This window comes from Gambusia affinis, linkage group LG05 (genome assembly GCF_019740435.1).
Source record: "Gambusia affinis linkage group LG05, SWU_Gaff_1.0, whole genome shotgun sequence".
NCBI classification, from domain to species: Eukaryota; Metazoa; Chordata; class Actinopteri; order Cyprinodontiformes; family Poeciliidae; genus Gambusia; species Gambusia affinis.
Window position 1 is genome coordinate 2,928,678 of NC_057872.1, and position 24,938 is coordinate 2,953,615.

The following is a 24,938-nucleotide window of genomic DNA, read 5'->3' on the forward strand; positions in this document are numbered from 1 at the left end:
CAAGGGGTTTCCAAAATGAGAAGGAAAGAAACTTTAGCCAGGGTTAAAGTTTGGAGTGTTACAAATAGAGAGAGAGAGAAAGACGACCACTGGATTTGACAAGCTCTTTATTCTTATCTAAAGGAAAAGTGAAAGTAATGCTGCCTTCTCCAACAGTTTAAAGTGTAACTCAGTTAGCTTAAGACTATTTTGGCAGGCATGAAGGTGCAATAGTTCAAACCAGAAACAACAGTCAGTTCTCACGCTGCAACAAAGAGCAAAACAAGTGAAATCCTGACAAGTACACCTTGTGCTTAATGTGGGTTTCACCGCTCTGGTTGAACCAGCGGTCTCTCAGTGTGGTGTGTGTATTTGGGTGTTGTTAAAGAGGCCATTAGGCGGGCGGAGTCTCCAGTGACGTATCTCTCCTTCCTTTGGATTCATCCAGTGTATACCAAGTCCCAACTTCCCACAATTCCCTGTGCTGTTTACATCAGCCAGGCCAAGGTCTCCCTGTCTAGTGATGGACCACGACCAAACCACACTGTCATATTAAGACTGAAAATACTTCTATTGTGGCTCTCTATGAGTTATTAAGCAACTGAGAATAGAGTTCAGTCTGTTTAGCTTTCTTTAGAAAGTGAAACCTTTGTTGTCTCTTCTTCACCAGGTGCAACTTGTTCAGAGGTCAGATCAGGTCAGATGTTGGTATATGGAAACCCTGAAAGCGTTTCAGAAGACACAACTCTTTCCCAGCATTACTAACAATTGCGATAACTATCGTGACTCTTACATTTGCTCATTTTTGGCAGAACTGTTTTGATACTTTCAATAACCATTCAGCAATTCCCTCATGTTGCCATATTGTGGCTCCTAATTGATTGCAATTAGATATTTTAAAATTTACTTCCTTCTTGAATCTAGCTAGATTTTCCACACATCCCAGGTCCTCTTAAGCTTCCACTTATAGTAGTATTCATAACTTTTTATAGACATATGGCACCCGTTAGCATCCCAACTGCATGTTCACTTTTCTACCTGATCTAAATGTTGATGTTTCTTCACATAGTTTTCATCTGTGGGTTTGCAAAGGGGCTCCCAGGTCAGAGGTCAATGCTTTTTGGGGAGCCATGGCATGGAAAAGTTTGGGAGCCCCTCTCATCCAACATTCATCTGTGTTGATTGAGACCCTTTTTGATTCTAAGCTCATCATTTCTCTAACTGTTCTCTTCCTCTGTTTTGTCTTCAGCAGCAAAAGATCAAGCCGTGGGCGATTCCCTCATCTCTGTAATTCTGGTGAGCCTGCTTCCCCTTATTGTGATGGGAGTCTTGGTTGCCGCGGTGATCCACTGGTACTGCGTCAATCGGCGCCGCCATCTTAGCAAGAAGTGGGAGAGCAACGTTAAAATGCGTAAGCCAAAAGCCGGCGGGCTGGACTGCAGAGACGCCTGCGCCTTCATGGTGGACGACGACGGCTCTGACAGCAGCTCCATGCACGCCAACAACCTGAATCACAACACAGAACCCCTGCCTATAGAGCTGGATCTGCTGGTGAGTGTGAGCTGAAGAGCTGAAGCTCTTTGGAGGCGCTGTGCCGTCTCACTGAGGCCCTTTTTTTTATCTTCCTCCAGGTGGGAAAGGGCCGCTTCGCTCAGGTGTACAAGGCAAAGCTGAAGCAGAGCAGCTCAGCTCAGTTTGAAACCGTGGCTGTGAAGATCTTCCCCTCTGAGGAGTATGCATCCTGGAAGAACGAGAAGGACATCTTTTCCAACAAGGACCTGAGACACAAGAATGTCCTCCACTTCCTGACAGCAGAGGAGAGGAAGGCAGAGAAACAGTACTGGCTCATCACAGCTTTCCACCCCAATGGGAACCTCCAGGTGAGTCCACTGCTGCTTGGTTTCCCTTTATGAAACCTGCCGCATTAATAACTTCTAAAAGTGATGGAGCTCAAGCGTCGCTCTGCTCCACAGGAGTATCTGACGCGTCACGTGATCAGCTGGGAGGAACTGCAGGCGTTGAGCAGCTCTCTGGCCCGCGGAGTCGCCCACCTTCACAGCGACCGGCTCGCAAGTGGACGGCCCAAGGTGGGACTTGAAGAGAATGTCCACAAATCATTTCAGAATCACCAAACTGGGACCAAATTTAATTCACATATCGTCACCTTCCTGAAATAATGACCCAAGTCATTTTTGGCTAAAAGATGATTTAGACAAAAAAAAAAAAAAAAGTAATAATAATAATAACACTTTTGGCAAAAAAAAAAAAAGGCAATTATTTTAAGAAGGTGACAACATAAAATCCAACATAATGCTTTTTCAAAATGCTTTTTCAAAATAACTGTCAGGCTCAGTGCCTGACAGTTACTTTGAAACACATTTTGAAAAAGCATTAAAGACATTTGATATGTTAAACTAACACAAACCTGATGAGCAGAATGAGCTAACTAAGATTGTCAATGTTTCTAACATCAAAGGACATCGTATTCAGTAGCGCTCTTGGATTGTTGTAACCATGTGCATACAGGCAAAATAAGACCAAACGTCAACGTCAACCACGTTCACGCACCTAAAGATACTCTGTAAAGACACAGTCTGCTCTGTAAGGAGCACAAAACTCCACATACCAGGAGCTGTATGTGCTGCTTAAAAGTATTTTTAACTCTTGGAAACAAGAGCAGGGCAACAGGGAGCAACAACCTGGTTTTTATATTTCTTGAAAAATCCACACTTTGGCAGAATGTTGGAGTAAAAATGCCTTAGATTTGACAGAACTGCTTGAAGACTGGGGCCTGTGAATCCTGTGAAAGCCATGCACTGTGTGTGGAATCTCTTTCTGATTACAGCAGCATTCATCCCCTTGTCTTGTGATGATATATATGTAGAGGTAAATATAAGACTTTTCTCCAATGTGTCTCTCAACTCCTGCCCTAAAGCTTTTCGTTCCGTTGCAGACCACAACACCATTATTCTGCAGGGGAATCTAGAGTGGACTTTTCGGGTTTTTCCAATTGTTAGCACACAAAAGACATCTAAGTAAAAAAGCTATTCATTTAAAAGACTGTTTCTGGGTAGATTTTAGACTATCCACTCACTGCCTACTTTATCACCCACACCTTGCTGTGGTGGGTTGAATTGATTTTTGAACTACCTCAGTTTCTCATGGCAGATTCAACAAGGTGTGGAAAACATTCCTTTAGATATTTTGGTTCATGTTGACATAAAATCACTCAATTGCTGCAGATTTGCTGGCTGCACATCCACAAAGTCTAAAGGTGTTCTGCTGGATCAATAGTTTACTGTGGAAACTATTTGAGCCCAGTGAACTCATCGTCAACCTGAGTTCAGTTTGCCTATTATATCTTTCCACTGTTACCATTTGCTTTATGGTTGTTTGCTGTTGTGGATGTTTGTTTTTGAAATCTGTGGAGTTTTGACCTCAGCTGCTGTTGGACCAACAGGTGCCCATAGTTCACAGAGACATAAAGAGCTCCAACGTGCTGGTGAAGAACGACCTGACCTGCTGCATATGTGACTTTGGCCTGGCGCTCTGTCTGGACAGCAGCCTGTCAGTGGATGATCTCGCCAACAGCGGCCAGGTCAGTCTCTCACGTACACAGTTACACTTGTGCACAACACGTCTGATAATTGGTGATGTGACCAAGCATTGCAATCCAAAACACATTACATACAAACTGTAGTTAAGAACCTAATTTTATGTTTAATAAGGCTCAATTGTCCTAGAGCTGCATTGACAATATCTTTTTGCTCCTCAAGTCCAGATTATTTGTATATCACATTTCAGTAACAAGGCAGTTCAAAGTGATTTCCATCCAGGCCTGTCCTGATAACAAATTTTACTGGATGATAAATTGTCCCCAAATTTATTGCGATAAACAATAATATTGCTGCTTTAGGACAATTTTCAAGCAATATAATGGTAAAGGCAAAATAATGCAAGAACACATTCTCAAAGATGAGTAAACTTTAAATTTTAATGAACTGGAAGACATTTTAAATATCCAAAATAAACAACGGACAAAAACAAATCAAATTAATTATCAGTCTTTGTAAACAAAATTGTCCTTCAAAGGAAGTGCTGGTTGAAATTTAAGCACCGACTTTTGTCATCCAGTTTTTGGTCGAAAGAGGGAAACGATAAATCATGCAAATGAAAATTATTGAACTCATTTTAATTAATCATGTGATTGATTTACTGAGTATTGCGACAGGCCTATTTCCATCATAAACAAAATCATCAAGCAAACCTTCATCAAATATATTGATTACCATCTAGTGAGTGATATTTGCATGTGGATGTGAGTGAACAGTTTTTAATGGTTGACTTGTAGGTGGGTACGGCGCGCTACATGGCCCCCGAGGTCCTGGAGGCCCGGCTCAATCTGGAGAACATCGAGTCCTTCAAGCAGACCGATATTTACTCCATGGCTCTGGTCCTGTGGGAAATGACATCAAGATGCAAAACTATAGGAGGTGAGTGTCCATTTGGAAACACTTAATGCTTCTCGAAGAAGCAACGCAAGTCAGTTGAATCAACGGTCTGCCTACAATCCTCTGTCTCGGTTTGAATAAAGTGAATTCTGGTGCAGTTGGAACGTACATGTGAATGTCAAGCGCACCAGGGTCGGCTCCAAAGGCAGGAAGCTGAGTATAGTCCAAGGCATTCTGGGTAAATCCAACCAAAAGAAAAGGATGAGCTTAATGCTAGCAAGAGAAAAGTCTTATGGTATTTTACCAAAGACAAAAGAGAAATATTACAAACTCTAAAATCTGACACCACTCCATTTTTATTTACATTTGGTGACGAAGGATGTTGTGCGCATGACTTCTTCAGAGGTTTTTTTGTTTTTTCCTTAAATATTTCTTGGTAGATTGCCACCACAGGTGAGGAGGGGAACATGTTTTTCCATTAGGATCATTTGACTCAGTGTGCATTCCTCACTCACTTTGGCTCCACTCAAATAAAATGACATAGAAAACTTCAAGAAATGCTAGATCTGTTTCCTCTCCTGCAATTCTGGGCCAGTGAACTCCTTTAATGAACTGCTGTTTTGGAAAATACTGAGGAAGGGCTACTTCTGTTTACCTTGGTTGCTTCTGCTACCATCGAGGAGAAGGTGTGTTGTTGTGAAAACAACAATAAAAAATGTAATAACAAAAAAACAAAGAATAAGAACTTAGTAACACCCTGGCCAAATGTGGGGTAAAGCAAACTAAAGCTTCTCCAGTCAGAGAACCTTTACTGTCTCCCTGTGTGCTACACAGTGCAGACAGAAGACTGGTCTACTGTTTCCTGTTATTCAGGGGACAAGGGCACTCTGATGGACTTTCTGTCAGTCTGTATCTTAACCCCAGCTTCAGGTCAGCAGCAAGAATGTGAGGAATGACTGATATGAGAGGAAGACAATCTGGACTCTGTTGTTGCCCTTCCTTGGGCTGAAAATCATGAAGGAAGAGCTGCAGCCGCTCCTGCAGTAGTTTCACCTGGCTGCACAAGTCTGTGACCAGAGCGTCTGTATGAGGCTGAGAAAATAGATTTTGTTTATATATATATATATATATATATTAAAGGTTGTGCACATTTCCTTATTTGGTTGTAACAAAGTTTGTTTACTGAAAACACAGTGCTATCTATTATACTACAGTTTCTGACACAGTTCTGCACATTTTAGTTCACAGTCCTAGAAAATAATTTACAGACACGTGTCACTGAAATATATTAAACCAGAGATCATAAGAACATTTTTGAATAGTTAACTTGACATGACTTACTTTATGTCAAGTAAGTCATGAACTTAATAGAAGCATTTAAAGCCGCAGTAATTTTTACATACTTTTTAAAATTATTAATGCAGTGACATTATTATTATTATGAGACAGATAATGTTCTCCACTTCCTCCCTGTGCTGCTGTTGCATCTGAAGAAATGCACCGCTCCTGCTTAATAACAACCAATCAGAGCCAGGAGGAGGGTCTTAGTGCTGTCAATCAATCTCATGCACCCCAACTAAGCTACAGCTGCGAAAGCTGCGAATGCTAAGGCTAGTTAGCATAGCTACAGATGATGCCTAAAATAAAGTTTTCCTGTAAAGGAAAGTTGTTTCTCCACCGTTATCACACTTATTAGCATGTATACAAGGTTGATTGACAGCTCTAAGACCCTCCTCCTGGCTCTGATTGGTTGTTTTTGACTGAGAGAGATTCATTTCTGCAGGCCACAAAAGTATCCTTGGGAGGAGGAGAGATTGATCTTGTCACATTGTCTCATGCCGTCATAATGGCAATCTAAGGATGTTGGCGTCGCAATCTTCTAACTATCATTGTCAGTACTAGTAGTTTTAACTCATTTTAAACTGAAGAACATGGCCCTCATTTAGTGATGAGATGATCTGTGTTATTTATGTGATGTCATGTTCAGATTTTCCTAGCAGAAGTGTTTTTGCCTCGCTTTGATTTTCATAAAAAACCTCCTCAGTTAAATCAAATGCAGATACAGTTACATAAACACGAAGGTTTGATTGTCTTCTCTCTGCTGTATACAAGCTAGATGGTTGTTTTCTTGTTTTCTGTGTGTTTGTCTTTGTGTTCTTTTTAGATACATTAGAATATACAGAGTCATAAGTACCAGACAGTTACACTCAACTTGCCCTACTTTCATACCTTCAACAAGTGTTCAAGTCAATCTGTGGGTTTCTGCATAGCAACCACAGGGGACAGAATAGTAGACTGTATTAAAGCCCTCCTCTGGCATTGCTGTTGTTGTCTGTTATATTATATGCCTCAAGTATCTCCAAACATTCTATTTCCATATCCAAAATTAGTTTGCAGGGTGCGGCAGAGCCTGGATGGTGAGTCTGAGCTGAGGCATTTGGGTTAAACCAAGCATGGTGAAGAGCTCTCACTGTGCCAAGGATGAGTCCTTTGGTTTAAGGAAGTGGAATATGGCGTCTTCTGCCATATTCTGCTGCCTAAAATATGGATTTCATGTCCAGCAGGGGATGACTGCCTCTACTGGAGGAAGAGATGAAATTGTGCAGTATAGAAAATGATTCTTACTCTATGACTAAAGATTGTTGCTTTTGTCACTGCAGTTTGTAGCATATATATATATATATGTGTGTGTGTGTGTGTGTGTATGTGGTGTCCCTACCTGCACAACATGAACACACCACCAGGGGAAGAATCCAGGACGGCCCGGGGGCAGGTCCAGCTTTTACACACTAAAAATGAGGGAAGATCCACATTTTAAAAATACAAAGGAGAGGCTTGCAGAGTCAGCGTTTCTGATCCACTTCCTGACTGAAGGTGCAGATCAAATTTCAAGCCTTCCTGCAGCTGGGAGACACAAATAATGGTATGAGGGGAAAGCTGCTGCCAGATTTCACATTCACAGATCCAGTTTTAGACAGTAATCAGTAGTAAATCTACATGAAGATACGGGCTGGAAAAGCTTGTATGGGATCATTGAGAGTCTTCAGCACCTTGTCCTGATGAAGCTGTGAGCTTCATGCAGCTTTCTGTCTGGAGAACAGCTGAGAACAGCCTGCAGCTGCTGCGCTTTGTCCACTGAGGACTGGATTCATGCATGGAAATTCATGTTTCATACTTTCCAATTAACGGTTTATTTATTTATTTATTTTTTATTACCATAACCAAATGTTCAACAAAAACAGAAAAAAAACATTAATTCTAACGCTGAGAAGCTGTGGTTTGATGATTTGATGAATTACTTGGCAGCAGGAGTGAATTTGTAGTTTTGAAGGAAGTGCCATAGTGAGGCGTTTCCCCTCATAAGGCAGGATGAGCCTCATGTCTCCACAGGCAGCATTATTCCAGCCAGGCTGGAAACGACCACCAGGCCTTTTCACTCTTACTCATCACAGAAACTCCAATGTTAATCTGTTTTTCTTTATCAGCCCATGTGTTTCCAGTTATTGTTGACGTCTGCATTCAATAAATAATGACGTAGAAATGCTGCAGATTGAAGGATGATTTATTTATTTTTTTCCCCTCCCTGCTTCCTGCTCAGAACAACAACACTGCCCCGGTTTGATCTCTGGTTTGTGGTTTTTGTGTTGTGTTTTCCAGAGGTGAAGGACTATGAGCCAGCGTTCGGCTCCAAGGTGCGACAGCACCCCTATGTGGAGAGCATGAAGGACAACGACAGACCCGACATCCCCGACAGCTGGCTCCGGCATCAGGTCAGATTTAAAGATTTAAATCAAAAGTTAAAACCGCAACAGCCGTTATAAAATACATTTAAAATAAACTATGCAACAGCACAAAGCAAAATCTAATGTAAATAAATGTGGATGAACACTGAGGTACAATCTGCATGTTTCAGAATTGAATGAGAGTCTTTGTAAATGTAAATGTTTTTTCTTTGCATATGTCTTCAGATTTCTTTTTTTTTTTATTTATTCATTTATTGTATCTTACTTGATTAAATCAATACAATTTTAGGTAAGGTTTAAAAAAAAAACTAAGTAAATACAAAAAGTTATTTTAAAATTGTGATTTCAGTCATTAAGACAGTGGCGTTCAAAGTTGGTCATTTTCTCAAGAACTTTGACAAAAATTCAACTGCAGTATTCACTGTTTTACCCGAAGAGGGCAGCACTAAAAATTAAACAAATTTACATGAAAATATGACAGTTTGAACAGAAACATAAAGACATCATCCTTAATGACCGATTCAGGCAGTTTTTCTGCAATAAGAAAAGGTTTAGGGCCGAATCCCAAAGTACTCAGGAGCCATGTTGACTTTCCAACTTAAAATGCAAAGTGGCTTTTTGTCCTAACTTTGTAGACATATTTTTTTTCTTTTATGTAGTCCAGAAAATTTCTTCTTAGCTACAAGAACATGTTAGACAGAATAATTGATTTGCTCTGAGTAAAGTCAATGGATTATGGCCCTACTTACTGAAATTATTATTTTTTCAAGATTACAGCTATTAAAAGAAAAATACGTTGTATGTAACATTTCCAAGATTTTATAAAACTTTCATTCAAATTATTATGCTAAAAAACTGACAAAAAGCCCACTGGAGGGCCAAATTTGCACCATTCTTGGACTGCAGTTGGTGGCCGCACAAAATTCTTCCGAAGGCCACGAATTGTCCACAGGCCACACTTTGGACACCCCTGATTTAGAGTTCAGTTACGCTAAAAGATCTAGCAATGAGTTGCTCAGAAGCTGCACGCTTCTCTGGTTCTCAAGCCATTTGTTCTGTAATGAAACAGAACGAAGAAAATTCTCAGATCTGTGCTCTACGTCTCCCTCTGTAGGGCATTCTGGCTATCTGCACCACTATCAAGGAATGCTGGGACCACGACCCGGAGGCCCGTCTCACGGCCCACTGCGTGGCCGAGCGCCTCTCTGAGATCGAGGAGGAGCTGGACAAGCTGTCGAGCCGCAGCTCCTCAGCTGAGAAGATCCGATACGAGGTGCACATCCCCGTCGCCATGGAGATCCCAGAGGAGGAGGTGAAGATCTCCGAAATCCAGAACATCATAGCTGCGGACTGCTCTGTGAGCGACAAGAAGTGAGGCGGGGATCTGCGGACTCCTTCAGGGGCCTTCCGGTTGGTCCGGGTTAACACGGCGGACGATGATGACGGTGGTGGTGATGAAGAGCGGAGCTCTGGCGGGACTCCAACCACAGGTGGAGTCTGAGACATTGTGTTGTGTTCAGCTTTGGCTCAGCCCTGGTGAACATTATGGCTTTCACAACTTCTAGAATGTTACAACATGTTGAAAAGCTGAAGATCCAAAGAGTAAAATAAATCACAAAAAAGCCAATTTCACAGGAGAATGCAGAGCCTGACTGGCTTTTCTCTGCATGATAAACAGGCCAGTTTGGATTGAACCAAACTGGTTTTACAGGCATTTTGTCATGATCTTTTTCTGCATTACAGATAATAGTCATTTCCAATGGTTTATGCATATTTTTTTTTATTAATGTGCCTTAAAGTATATTTTTCAGTGTGTACTTTGAATACCAGAGAACTGACCATACCACTGTTCAGTGTCCGTACCAGCAGGTTGATTAGGAGAACAGGTCAGTATATTTGTGTCTTTCTGTTTGAATGTACATTTTAGTGTTTGTACTTATATGTTATGCTTTATTTTTTTCTAGACAATAAAAAGCCCACTGTGCATAGGAGACAGTAAATATGCATAAATAGCAACAAAAAGGGAAAGTCATTCTATTTTGCCTTATTTTGTTTGGGGGTTTTTTTTGTGCAACTTTTCAGGATGCATGTCTTAAAATAGCGTTTGTCTTCATAAACAAGAAAAGTGTCAAAGAGCTTTTACCCGGTATGTCACATGCAAGATATTATAAATCATGTATGAATTAAATATATTTACATATTTACTTCTCTGGTTCTGTGTCTTTCCTTCATCCATCATTATCATTACTTTAGCTAGCATTAAAAATCTGTTAACTGCCTTTTTTCTCGCCAGGTAGCAGTGTGAGAATGACCTACGTCATGCAAAATCCTCCCTTCAGTTTCAATTGCATATTGATGACTCCCACGTGTATTAATGGTTTCTACACAACAAAAACCTAAATGCAGAAGTCAGTCCAACATTAGCGATTAGAAAGTCTAGTCTATGAAGCAGGGAGCTTATTTAACTCTTTCTAGGTAAAAGTGAACTCAAACAGTTAACAGCTTGTTTCCTATAGATGAAATCCATTTTGAAAACTGGCTGAAAAAACATGGTTTCTTAAGCCTCTATGTGAAAAAGGTGCCTGAAGTTGTAAAATATTTGAGCAAAAGTCACTGAGAAACAACTGATTTGTCTTTTTTCTTTCTTTATCAATTTTTAAATCTGGTCCTCCAGAAATGCTTAAAGTACGAACATCCAGCCTGGATGGTGACCATGAAGAAGACGAAGCCAGCCACAGTGTGCAAAGCCTGAGTAGAGCGAGGAGCTCTGGACCAGTTTGATGAAAGTCGCGCCATAATAAATGATCCAAACCGGACTTAAACAGATAAACGAGGCTTTCAATTTTAAACCATTGCAGTTATCAGCTCAAACCACAGCAATCAGCTCTGTTTGGTGGAGTAAGACTGCTTTGGCATCAGCTGAACAGTTTAGCTTTTACTAAACATGCAGTAAAAACTTGAAAGCTCTGTGTTCCCTTTTATATGTTATCTGTGAAACACTGTGTGCTCGTAAAAAAAAAAAAAAAAGAGAAAAATTTGGCTTCAGAGTCTCAGAAAAATAAAAAAAGACAAAAATTTCTAAAAGGGTCCATGTGATCACAGCTTACTGAGAAAAGACTTGTGCTTTGTTTGCTACATCCTTCCTTAAGACGTGAATTAGAATCCTGGTCCTTCAGAACCGGGTGAAGAACGAACATCCAGCCTGATGAACAAAGCAGGGAGAAACTCCCATTTCTAGCCGAGTTCAGTGGACCAAACCCTGGGAAAACACACAACTCCAGTGCAGTCAGTGTTCAAAGAGTGTTAGCCTGAACTAGCTATGTTAGTGCTTGAGCTTTTATGAAGCTAGTAACCTTTAAACAAACTGTAAAAACAAGGAAATTACAAAAGAGAAAGAAAGCTATAGGCTACAATCTACAGACTTACCCCAACTTGTACTGTTTCTCTGGCTTCAGACTGGCTTCAGACTGTATTGACTTGACCATGAGGTCAAGTCAATACAAGACTTGACCTCATGGACGCTGTTCTTTCATGAACAATAGACTGTTGTTTTGATAGTCAAAAAGGAGTCAAATATGTTTACAGATCTATCCCTGTTTACTTAAATAAAATATAATATTAATGCCACAATGTCATTTTTAAGTTTGTCTACACACATTTTTGGAAATATGGTAATGTAAGATCATTTTGAATGGTATATTATACATTGTCTGTCAACAACATTGTGTGTTGAACACCAGTGAAGAAACTTTTAATGGTATGTTATGATGAAGACCTATCAGACCAAAAAAAATTTTATGAATTAACTTCAACTCAATATAGAACCAACACAAATGTGCATGTGGATCCAAATTCAGATGATGGTTGAATCTACATTGATATAATGTCAGTTATGGTTGATTCAACATGTTAGTTACCAACCAATGTCCAGCTTCAACGTGGATTGAATGTTTCTGCGTGACGATATTGCAACGTTGATTCACTCATATTTCGCTATCTGGGATAACTTGAGAATTTTAAGAAATATATATTTCTAATATATACTATATACTTATTTTATTGTACTTTATGCCTCTGTAGATAAATAACTAAATATCCACAGGTTCCTCATTGATCTACATGATTTCTTCTTCACAGATTTAAATTTCCTCAATTAATTATTTTATCTTTCTTTTCTTATTTTTACTCATTTTATCATTGATATAATTGTTTGTTTTTGTCAGTTTTTTAATGTGGTCGTTTTAAATGTGTGTCATTAATTTTTGTCCTCTGTTTAATAATCACTGTAAATAATACCTGACTCTATGAATACATGTTCCTGACTCCATGACTAACTGAACTCATATAGAGGATACTACAGCTACATCTTCTGCTTTCATGATGACATCTATTAAAGGTCAAATTGACTATTTGCTTCTGCATACGTGTAAAAAGAGAAAGGCATATTTCACAGGATGGATTAATAAGTTATGTTTTATGTTTAAGTGTCAAAAACTGTCATTGGACCTTTTCCTAGTATCTTATCTGAGGAAAAACTTGGACTAGAGCCAGATTGTTCCAAGAAAATACAATATAAGGTGTCATGATAAAACTGCTTTAATGAAAAACACGTTAAGACAAGAGTTTAAAAGCCATCCCAGCTAATATGTGAGCTCCACAAAATTGCAGATGAACTGGTTTTACTCATGTCCATGAACTCTGAAAACCATTGATTCTGATTTGTTTGCAGCCCTTGGGTTCCTAGAGTTACGCTTGAAGAGGTGCCGACACGTCATATCTTATCTTATCGCTCAGCGAAAGAGAGAGAACTCTACGAAACCTAACAGGTACCAAAGCAGCAGGAGAGAATTTCAGATGAGTGCGTGTCTTCAGCAGTAATCGGTTCGTTAGCGGCCAGGCTTTATTGCAGGTTGCAAACGACTCAAGATGGGGGCAAGTCATGTTCAAGGACCTTCCTGTTCCATAATGAGTTTATATTCACAAATGTTTGATAAAGGTGAGAGGTTCCAAAAAATATGTTAAACTCTTTGATTTTGATCAAAGGTCAGTCTAAGTGAATAGGAGGATTTAGCAGGAGAAAACTTAAAATATATATATATATATTAAGATATATATATATTAAGATATATATATTATATAAAATATATATGTCTGTACAGCTCTGGAATAAATGAAGAGCCCACTGAACTGAACCCCATTGAAAATCTTCTGGTTATATCCCCAAATATTGATTCCTGAGTTAAAACATTTGTATTGTTGTTTCTAAATGAATATGAACTTCTTTTCTTTTCATTGTTTGAGGTCTGAAAGCACTGCATGTTTTTTGTTCATTTGACCACTTCTCTTTTTCCGCAAATAAAATGGGAAATTTTAAAGAACAATGTTCATTTTACTCAAACATAAACCTATGAAAAGTAAAGTATTATTTCCATATATATATATATATATATATATATATATTTATATTTATATGCTGGGGTTGCTGGAGAACTGAAGAGAACCCACAGAGAGAGAGTGAGTTCCAGCAGAGAGGCAGCAGAATAAACGGAACAGATTCCTGTGAGATATTGTCATATTTTGCAGTGTGTGAAAAGATCACATGTGAAGCAGCTGACTGCCTTAAAGTTCATTTCTCAGATTTTCTTTGTTTCAAACAACAAACAATGCAGGTAACGGCTGCATTTCCATTACCTTTAAAAATTTAGCAAATTGAAATTATGAAAATAAATGCCTTTCATGGAAACACACCTACTTCAAAAACCGCATTTTATGATAAAAAAGTTTTTGCGTTAGGAAGAGGAGGTTTTCAGCCATGTTGAAATAGATGTTTTATATAAAACTGCATAGGTAAAACTTTTTTCGCATCACAATTCAAAGCCGGATTGTGGTGAAAACGACAAAGATGACAGGAAGTAGTAGGAGGGTGAAAATTTGTTTTAGTTTTCCCAGACAATGGGCAGCTGGCTCCCTCACAGGTCAGTCTAAGGATCTCTCACAGTCCAGAAAACGTCGTGTCATTCCAATCCACTGCTCTTCTGTAAATGTGAGTGGGCGGGGTTTGTTGCTCCAACACACGATAAAATGGTACCGTCTCTTCTGAGATGATGAGCACTGAATTATGAATAAGTAAATATTTCCATGTTTTTTAAATAACCTATCACATGTGATATAAATTAAATTTTGCAGAGATAATTTTCTCAATTGCGAAATTGTGTTTTTTTTTGTATCAGACAATTATTTGTGCATATTGGTAATGAAAACACAGCTAGACTGGAACCTGGCACTAAAAGTATCGCCATAACAACAAGAAGTCAGCATCCACTGAACTGAAGTTTTTCTCAGATACCATGACCTTTGGTCTCTCCCCAGTCTTCCAGACTAGGTCACCAATGGACTATATTGCCTGGATTTTCCTTTCTTTTCTATACTTATCATTTGAATACCCCATGTGACTGATATTGACAGATTCTTAGATTCATTAACTTCTCTCAGTGCAGTCCCTTTCAGTAACTTTCCATCCTGAATGAGAGGGGCAATGTTCAGTTTAGGGATCCCGTGGCACAGCAGCATTTCACCCACTGAAAGAGGATTACACAACCTTAAGTTTGACTACAGCTTTAAGTGGATTTGAGTCGGCTACGTGTCTTTTACTTCAAAATGTCCACTCTGCCCTAAAGAGTTAATGCATGTTTAGTCCACAAAGTTCAAACAAAACAACATCAGCTCAGTTGTTGGATCTGGAGCAAAATTAACTTGACATGTTGCATGACTGGAAGATAATAAGATTAAAATCCTGAAGAATGATACGCAGCTTAGAAGTTTTTATGACACTGTAGTTTGTTTTATTTGTATTTTTGTGTGATGCTTCTTTGTTGAAGGTCATCAAGTGCAAAAACGTTCAATGATTAGCCAGAGCTTCATTTATGGACTGAAATCTTTCAAACAGCTTTATTGTGGAGAGAAACCAGCAGAGGTGTTTAGAGCTAATTAATGCTGATAGTACTGCCCGTTTGGTTTCTGCACCTCCAGCAACCCAATTGTTTTTATTGCTGCTGTAATTACGTGCACATCTCTAAGCAGTTATGGTTCCATGTGTCATAAATATCTGTTACGACTCTCCAGTCTCCTGCTTCTGCTTGAAATAAAAATATATTTGAAAATTTTGTTTAAAAAAAGTCATTCTTGTGTGACAATTATACATAGCATTAAATAAAACTGTAAATTCAGGTGTAATCAGGCAACATGGTGGCATGGTGCAGTGTTTCCTGGTGGTTTAATGGTCACATAGATCAGTGGGAAATTCCATGACATCAGGACAGTCCAACCTTCTGTCTGTATATATAGAGGCATCTTACTGTAAGTGTGTATTGGGCTGCAGGCAACAAAAATTACAGTAGCATCAATCTGACGATCAAAGTATGGACAGACACATGAACGGTGAGTTCTACAAAACACAGCTTTGGTCATTGAATTTTTTTTTTTCTTTAAATTTATTCTTTCATTTACTTGGTTTGCATAACAAAAGCTATGGAAGAAGAAAAAAGTCTGACTTTTTTTTTCTCAGAATTACAACTTTAATGCTAGATTGGTCAGAATTTTTTGAGGAAAAAATGTCTAAATTCAGAGATTAGAGGAAGATTTTTGTTTTTTAATTGCAGGCCCTAATCCTGTGCCTTACAAAACAGTACCAAATAATGTCAAAATGTACTCAAATTTACTCAAACATTCACAAACAGAAGTTACAATGATAATTTCAGTTTTTGCAGTAAAAAACAGTGGAGGAATCCATCAAACAGCTTCAAGAATATAATAAATAATTATCTTTAAATCTTATTTTACAAGTCAGTAGTGAAATCCTTACACTATTTGTTAGCACAATTGAGTCAAAACAGGATCAAAATATCAATCAGCTGATCAACGTTTTTGAATTGATTGAATCATATGCACCTTCATACACACACACACACACACACACACACACGCACGCACACACACACACCAACACCCAGACTGAAGGTGCAATACTGCAGGACAGACAGATCACTGTTCAGGATGCAAATAGAATTTCACATCATCTTTCCACAAAGACAAATCATTTATGAAGAAACTATTACAAATATCATAAAGAATCATAAGTGATTCCTTATTAAATAAATCTGAGTCATAACAATTTAGAAGGTTGGGGAATCAGAATGTCTGACTTGAAAAGAAAACTTTAATATGTAATTTAATTTAATATTTACTGTGCATCATTAAATTAAAATCTCGGAACATTGTTGTATTCTAACCATGACAAACAGAACTGTTACCAGAATTGTTACCAATCTGTTCTATAAATAAATAAAGTGAGGAGTCAGCACATTAATTTCTGATGATAAATAATTTTTCAAGCATGGGTTAGCGTTAATATTTTTTGCAAGCTACAGAATATTGAATATTGATTATGCTCTTGTTTCTGACGACACAAATCACTTCTGAACAATATATTTGTACACAAGATTGTCATGCATACCTTTGTTTCATAAGTCCAATTCAGTTTAATTCAGTTAATTTATGGCATGAATATATATATATATATATATATATATATATATATATATATATATATATATATATATATATATATATATATATATATATATATATATATATATATATATATATATATATATATATATATATATATATATATACTAGTTTTATCAGAAATTGCTTTGTGCTTATTTCAAATGCAATGGAAAGGAAAAAAGGGAGAAATGTGGTAAAAAGGTTTGAAGGGAAAGGAGGAGATAGGATTAGAGGAGAGAAAGAATCAACAACATAGAAGTCTGCCTCTACGCCTGCAGAAAGAGATAAAAACAAAAAACTGAGAAAACACAGCAACAAACAACATATGCGTACTGTATTTCAATCTGGAGAGACTCAGACGGAGAAAGACAGCGATTAAAAAGGTTTATTGACATACATGAATTAAAGTTCTTTGGCGCTTGGGCCCCGGCTGAGGACATCGAGCTGTGAATTGCAATAAGCTCAGATGAATATTCCTGATGTAGGTTAGGAATGTCATCCCCCGGGGAACCGACACTGGTGGTGGAGGTCGGTGGATGATGTGTGTCTGTAGGGCCGGGAGAGTGGAGGTAGAGAAGGGGTGGAGGTGGGTTGAGCGCGGCTGGAAAGTGGAAGATGCCATGGATGGAGGTCCTTATCAAAGGGGGCTTGGTCGGTGATTGGCCATGACATGGCTTGGTCCAGCGTTGATAGGTCGACGGCGATGAGCGAGACGTACTGATTGGATGATGCAGGTGGGGCTAGAGAGTCTTCCAGTTTGAATTTGCACCTAGGCTTCATATTATAACCAGAACAATGACAACATCACTGAAAAATACGCAGCGTGATGTAAAATGTAGCGTGTCTGAATAACACCTGAATTTAAACCTCTGTATGTGTGCGTGTGTGCGTGTGTGTGTGTGTGTGTGTGTGTGTGCGTGTGTGTGTGTGTGTGTGGTTGGGAGTGTGCTTGTTTATATAAGATTCTCCATAAATTCATGTGAATTTGTATGTGATTAACTTAAAAGGTCAGACCACCGTGGGAGAGCTGACGAACCCAGAAAAAGGCTCTCCAGGTGCTGCTGAGGACATGGAGGCTGCAGAGAGCTTCATCCAACAAGCCATGGAAATAATCCTCCAAGAGGCTGTGAAGAAAGCAACCAATGTCAAAGAGAAGGTAAAACTATGTCCTTCCTTCCTGTTCCTTAGCACTTTGCTGCTGCTGTGTTAGGGTTATACAGGATGTGTGACAGTAAAAGTTGGCCTCTGTTGAACAGGTGTGTGAGTGGCGATCCCCTGAGCAGCTGAAGGAGCTGCTGGACCTGGAGCTCAAAGACACTGGAGAGTCTGAGTCCAAGATCCTGCAGTGCTGCAGAGACACCATCAGATACAGCGTCAAGACTGGTAACTGAGTGAAATGTTCTTATTTTGTGTGCTTGATAACATAAACATGAGGATGCAGCTGAATTGAATTGAATTGAATTGAATATTCTTTATTGATCAATATATCATAATATTAAAGTTCAACGTACTCAAATGTATCAATTTGATTGGACTGATCTTTCTGCCATAAGCTGGCCGCCGGTTGAGCACTGAGCTCAGGCAAGCGCAGCCTGCAGTACCTTAGATGTTCTGACAAAAACACACAGCAGGAGGTCAGTCTGAGAGTCAAAGCGTAGATATATTTCCTGAAGTCACAAGCTGCCGCTGTAGGTTGGTGTTTCAGACTTGGAGAAGTGTCAACCAGTCGATAAGCTCCATCATCTTATAGCTGCTCATTTTCACCTCAACAGGTCATCCTCGTTTCTTCAACCAGCTGTTTGCAGGGATGGAGCCTCATTCTATGGTGGCTAGCTTCATCACTGAGGCAATAAAAACCAGCCTGTGAGTGATACAGCATCGTGTTATAAGCCTCATGAGAAAAAAAAATTTACCATTGGTTTTACATACTGAGTATTATAGCCAACATGCATTATTCCATGAAATTCCACCAGGTACACATATGAGATGGCCCCGGTCTTCACTCTGATTGAGGATGCTTTACTGAAGACCATGATGAAGCTGATCGGATGGGAGGAGGGAGGCGACGGACTCTTTAATCCCGGTGTGCAATTCTGTCATCTGTTGAATCATAATGGTCTTTATCAGAATCTTCAATCCTGTTTCTGACAATTGCTGCTCTTCCTGGGTTTACTTTCTCCTCCAGGAGGCTCTATGTCCAACATGTATGCTGTGAATTTAGCTCGGTATCGTTACTGTCCAGATTTCAAAGAGATCGGGATCTACGCTTCTCCAAGGCTGGTCATGTTGACGTCTCAGGAGGTATGAGTCTACAGAAACTTGTCAGAAAAGTTAGACTTTGGTTTAGTTTTCCAACGCTATCGACCAAGCAGGAGGGAACGCCATCTTGAAGAACTTTTGTCATTATTACCTCTTATGACGTTTCATTGGCAAATGGATTTGAACCCAGATATATACATTGGATAAGAAGACATGACTTTTTTCTAATGGTCTGACATTGAATCAGGCTAAAGTTTTTCTGTCTAAAGTCAGGTCGGATCATAAAAACTGCTTTTGTTTGCTATTTGCCAAAATAAGCACATTAGGCTAGCCATTGCCTTCCTATGCGATTCCGATTGATTCTCATCTACCTCCACTGCTCTAGGAGGGTTTCCACAGAGCACAGTTCCTCCAGTAGAATTTAATTTGATTACTAAACAGAAAGAGGCATTGTGAACAATGACATCAATTTTCTGCGCTGTTTTAGAATTGTTCAGCAATGACAGGGAGGAAGTGAAGAAAAGTGTTCAGTTTGTGTTGGCAACACTTCCACATACTGAGCAGCTAAAGTCAGATCAAGAAGAACTTTTAAGACATATTATTGCTGGGAAAGATGTTGTTTGACTCGGCACTTCTGTCTTCGCAGTGGGGATGGCTGCTTACATAGCACTCAGTTTCTGGTAGGCTTCATAGCGTAGTTGACACATGACATACCTCACGGCCAAATGTTAGCGATTCTGTAAAATTTGGTCCACACCTCCAGGACACAGTCGTTTCTCAAGAGCTGAGGATCCAGATCTTCTGGGCGAAGCAAAGCATAGAACAAGAGGCTGGTTTTTTACAGACTACCACAACAGTAAAAGCAAAATGCTTTGTGAGGATGCTAACTAAAGCTAAAGTGTCATTATTTATAGTAGGACAAGTCCTGTACTGATAATTGCTGACTCAGCATAAAAGAAGCCATTACTTCAAAACCAACACAAGAGGTTACCGTATTTGCTTTCTTGTGTGCCTTTCTTGAAGTGTTTTCCCGTATTGACCAGGACAACTTTGGGTTGAGAAAAGTTGTCATGGGCAGCTACACTGTTCCAACAGCAAAATAGAGAAGTGGAAGCTTCATGTTAAGCGTGTTATTTGTTGAAATGTATTTTTACAAAATATGTATTCTAGTTTCACAATCTTGGCATAACAACACTGAAGAAAGCTTTAAGGGTGAAAATCCATTTTCATATCAACATATGTTAACAATGGAGAAAAAGAAGTAAATGATGATCCCACTGGTGAAATATATATGAGGGTTATGTAGCTGCCCTTCAGTCAGTTAAACAGTTTCTTGTTATTTTAAATAAAATTTAAGTATAGAAAAGTAAGGGTTGCAAGTATTTCGATTTCTAAGCAATGGTATCACTTTCAGGGTCATTACTCCATCGCTAAGGCAGCAGCTTTGCTGGGATTTGGCACTAAGAACGTTTATGTGGTGCCCTCTGATAACAGGTAACTGTTCCTGACACTTTCTGACCCTCTTTCAAGAATTATTTCTGAAAAAGCAAAAACAAAAGTAATATGTAAGGGGTACTTGTATCTGGCACTGTAAAACTGCACTGTCAAAAAAAACTCAGTAAATTTATGGTAAAAAAAATGGTCAAATACCAACAGTTACTGACCGTAATATCCCAAACATTTTATTACCGTAGAAAATACATGGAATTACAATGACTTACAATGGCTGCCTCATATAGTTGATCTTAAACCATATATTCCCTCCTTTTCAGGGGAAAAATGATTCCATCTGCTCTGGAAGAAAAAATACAGCTGGCAAAAAGTGAGGTGAGCCACTCAGCTTGCGTAGGTGTGTGTGTGTGTGTGTGTGTGTGTGTGTAGATGGGCGGGTGGTTTTACTTTTTGCATCTTTCATATGTCTATGCATGTTTGCACACACGTCTCTTCAGGGTGCAGTTCCTTTCTTTGTAAATGCCACCGCTGGAACAACAGTGCTTGGCGCGTTTGATCCTATCGATGAGATCGCCGACATCTGCGAGAAGCACAACCTGTGGCTCCATGTGGATGTGAGCTGCTCCACTGGTTTTGTATCCCATGTCTCCACAGCAGCTCACATCATCATTATTGTACTTTTATTTTCCTCAGGCATGCTGGGGTGGAGGCGCCCTCGTGTCAAAGAAGCACAGGCACTTGTTAAAAGGCATCCAGAGGTGAGCACCAGTGCTGTCGGTGGGTATTTTGTGCCTGTCTGGGTCACACGTATGTAAATGAAAACATCTGTTATGGGCTGGAGCTCCACTCCCTAATGATCTCATTTAGAAAGATTAAAAACAGTCAGAGTTTACTATCATTCACCCTCCAAAGTGACAGATAACAACATCAGACTAATTAAGAGTAAGTTATAAAAACTTCTGAACTAGCAGAATAAGATGACTCCCTCTGGAGGACACACCCTTAACAGCATGGCATGGTCTTAAAAGTGACTCAAGCATTCAGCTGAATGTATGCAAAATCACAGATACAAAATTTTAGCATGCACTGCATAGTACATCGTTTTGATTATTATGTTTTTACCCCCTAAAAGTAGCAGATTCCATGCATTCTAGTAATCACTTAAAATACATTAATTGATTAATGGGCAATTTTTTTTTTTTTTTTTTTTTATTTGAGTAGAGTGACAGTGGATTTCCTACCAGTGCCACTGCTGACAATAAATAATCTCAACTTTTATTTACACATTTATGAAAAGACTTGATTTAACTATGACTGAAAACATGCTTACTGTTTCTGTTTGTTCCTAATTAGAGTCAATTCTGTTGCCTGGAACCTTCACAAAATGTTGATGGCTACCCTGCAGTGCTCCGCCTTCCTGGTCCGAGACAAGAGTGTAAGAGATTACCTGATTACCTGATCTGTTACAGAGAAAGTTAGGTTTTAAAAAGTCACTACTGGAGGCAACAATCTTCATTTTTGTATTATGGTAAAAGAATATTTTAGCTCCCCTGAAGTCGAATATTTTTCACAAATGTATTTAAACGTTTTTTTTTTTTCTTCTCTTTACTAGTGTCTCCTACAGCACTGCCACTGTGCTGGGGCTTCATACCTCTTCCAGCAGGACAAGTTCTACGATGTGAGCTATGACACCGGGGACAAGTCGGTCCAGTGCAGCAGGAAGCCGGACGCCTTCAAGTTCTGGCTTGTGTGGAAAGCTGTAGGCACCAGAGAGCTGGAGTACAGGGTGGACAGGGCCCTGGCTTTGGCCCGGTGAGTCCTGGGAAGAGGAGTCTGGGATGGTTTACTTTTTCTTACAAAAAGATATGCAGAACTGATAGTAAAAAAAATACAAACGAATGATTTGTGAAAACAATTATTGAGCAATCGGCATCTTTCTAATTTATATGTCACATATATTCATCACACTTGAAGTAAAATAGCTCAAGCCTTTATATCTGGCAAAGTAGAGGAAAATAGCTCAAGCCTTTATATCTGGCAAAGTAGAGGAAAAACTCCCCTTTTACAGACAGAAACCTCGAGCCAGGTCAGAACCTGGCCCAGTGTGAACAGGCTGACTTTAAGAAGTCAGATCATACACATCAATCTCTGCTGATTTTAAATCTTCTTTTTGTAATGCAGGTATCTCGCACAAGAGATCAAAAAAAGAGAAGGATTCAGATTGGTAATAGAGGTGGGTTTTTCTTTCAACCAATATATGTATAATTCCACATATATTCATTGAGGTAGATATTTGTAAAAGTTGAGATATGTGACAAATTTCAAACATCTAAAGTATTTCGTTTTGGAAAAAAAATGTCATTCACAGCCTGAGTTTGCAAATGTTTGCTTCTGGTACATTCCACCGAGTCTGAGGAACCTTCCAGAAAGCCCCGAGCTGTGGAAGAAGCTACATGCTGTAAGGAGTCTGTTTTTAATATGTTGGCATATGAAGGTTACATTAGCTTCAGCATCTTTGTCCAGCTAGAGCTGCAGTATGCAACTTTCATAAAAAAAAAAGACTTTTATACATTTGTCACAATGTCGTGACAGATAATCTGAGAAAAGTTTGATCTCCTCCATCTCCTCCCTTTGCTGCTACTGAAGAAATGTGCCACCTCCAACTGAAAACAACCAATCAGAGCCAGCAGGCGGGTCTTAGTGCTGTCACTCATTCTCATGTACTCACTGCTAAATGTGCTAATGGCAGAGAAACTACTTGCCATTACTGGAGAACTGTTTATCTGCCATCCTCAGTGGGCATGCTAACTAGCCTGAGCATCCACAACAGACTATGCTAGCTACAGTGTAGCAAAGAGTAGGGGCAAAGGAGGTCTTTTTCTTACACAGTATCTCATACTATAGTGACAGTTTAAAAAAGTTACAGCAGCTTCAATCACTGAATCATGTTGGCGAACTGTAAACTCTGCTTTTCTTACACATGCCACTGCTGTTTTTTTTTTTTTTTGTTTGTTTTTTTTTTAGCTGAGTTAGATGGTAAAATATAAGAACTGCTTTTACTTATCTCTTAGGACCATGAAGCTGATGTTGAGCAAAGACTCCAAGATTTTTAAGCATGGCATGCAATCCTCAGGCTTTCATTCTTGAACCAGTCTGCAAGTGTAAAAATTAGACCGTGAAAGTTGTAGCCTCTCTCCTTCGCCTGCAGGTGGCGCCAGCAATTAAGGAGCGTATGATGAAGTCTGGCAGTATGATGATTGGATATCAGAAGCATGGCGACAAGCCCAACTTCTTCCGAATGGTGGTGATCAGCCCTCAGGTGAGCAGGCAGGATTTGGACTTTGTCCTGGATGAGATACACAGCCTGGGAAAGGACTTGTGATCCAGGATTTCCATCAAGAGCTTTTATTCATCCATTGTGGATGGACTTGAAAGGTTCGTCGTTTCTGGAACCTAAAGGAATCAACAGAAGTGGTAGTCGTAACGAGTCTGTGTCAACACCTGGATCCTGCTCAGACATCTGGTGATCTGTACATGTACAATTCTTCTACTTTTTATCCATACAAAAGCTATAGATGAGCTATAATTTCCAAAACGTGTCAATCCTCAAAAATGTATTAAATATCTTTGTCTAGTCTATAAATTTTATGTATTTTGACATGTTTGAACATCTTGTATGTACACTGAACAGCACGGTTTCCTTTTTATATTCATAGTGTTGTGCCTTCATTTCCATTATTTTTGTGCCATTTTCATGAGTTTACTTGTAGTATTAGTATTTGTTATTGATTTACTTTTTTCCATGAAAGGTTTTGCAAAACAGCACTAACTCATGAAGTTTTAAGTTTCATCCTCACATCAAACAGTAGCTGTGTTTCCATTTACCATAAAACTGTGCAAATTGAAATTTCAAAATAAATTTTCTTAATGTAAATATGTTTGACATCAGACCTCTTTTATTAGCTACCCACACTTATACCAGATTACAGTCCAAACTGTAGAAAGTTACTGTACAGCTTTAGTCAGAGATCAAAAAGGAGATCCAGGACACAGAAGTACAGTCGGCCTCCAGTTTCCTACAGTTGTCGGGTTCATCAAAGTCCTCATAATAATCATCAGAATAATTACTGTCAGCCACATCACTGACAGTAATGATCAGGCATACATGGTTACTGAATGGCTAACAGCCTCACCTTCAGAAGATGTCATAACATCAGAAGCTGCAATTTGTACTTGTGCAATTTTTATATAGCACAGTGTAAAATATCCAAATGTTAGGTCACTAGAATCACCATTATTAAATAGATACAATTTCCTAAGCACATAAATAAGTTGTCATACGCGTTTTATAAATATCCTGAGACGTTCCCTGTGTCAAATGTTTTTGTGAACACTGCTATCGACAGACAGCATTTATTTTGAGAGGGGGAGATTGTGGGGACCAATGGATACATCTGACCTTATGACCCAGGATCCTGAAGTCTCA

General features: G+C 39.1%; 2 protein-coding genes across 4 annotated transcripts in view; both read left to right on the top strand.

The window, feature by feature from the left end:
• tgfbr2b (transforming growth factor beta receptor 2b) overlaps nt 1–10,377 on the top strand; it is a 30,104-nt gene extending 19,727 nt beyond the window's left edge. For 2 of the 3 annotated variants that reach the window (XM_044117210.1, XM_044117208.1), the window contains 7 exons: nt 1,229–1,530; nt 1,611–1,859; nt 1,953–2,066; nt 3,440–3,577; nt 4,331–4,472; nt 8,088–8,200; nt 9,288–10,377. In XM_044117210.1, the coding sequence (XP_043973145.1) occupies nt 1,229–1,530; nt 1,611–1,859; nt 1,953–2,066; nt 3,440–3,577; nt 4,331–4,472; nt 8,088–8,200; nt 9,288–9,548 (1,319 nt within the window). In that variant the 3' untranslated portion in view covers nt 9,549–10,377. The remainder of the gene's footprint in view (nt 1–1,228; nt 1,531–1,610; nt 1,860–1,952; nt 2,067–3,439; nt 3,578–4,330; nt 4,473–8,087; nt 8,201–9,287) is intronic. The other variant, XM_044117209.1, reaches the window with a different exon arrangement.
• Nucleotides 10,378–15,529: 5,152 nt separating this feature from the next.
• LOC122831232 (acidic amino acid decarboxylase GADL1-like) lies at nt 15,530–24,386 on the top strand. Its single transcript, XM_044117277.1, has 15 exons — nt 15,530–15,610; nt 17,749–17,897; nt 17,998–18,124; nt 18,514–18,604; nt 18,715–18,824; nt 18,927–19,042; nt 20,415–20,494; nt 20,773–20,827; nt 20,950–21,066; nt 21,146–21,210; nt 21,806–21,887; nt 22,065–22,264; nt 22,634–22,685; nt 22,821–22,910; nt 23,661–24,386. The coding sequence occupies exons 1-15, from the start codon at nt 15,592–15,594 to the stop codon at nt 23,832–23,834; spliced, it is 1,527 nt and encodes a 508-aa protein (XP_043973212.1). The 5' UTR covers nt 15,530–15,591; the 3' UTR covers nt 23,835–24,386.
• The last annotated feature ends 552 nt before the right edge of the window (nt 24,387–24,938 follow it).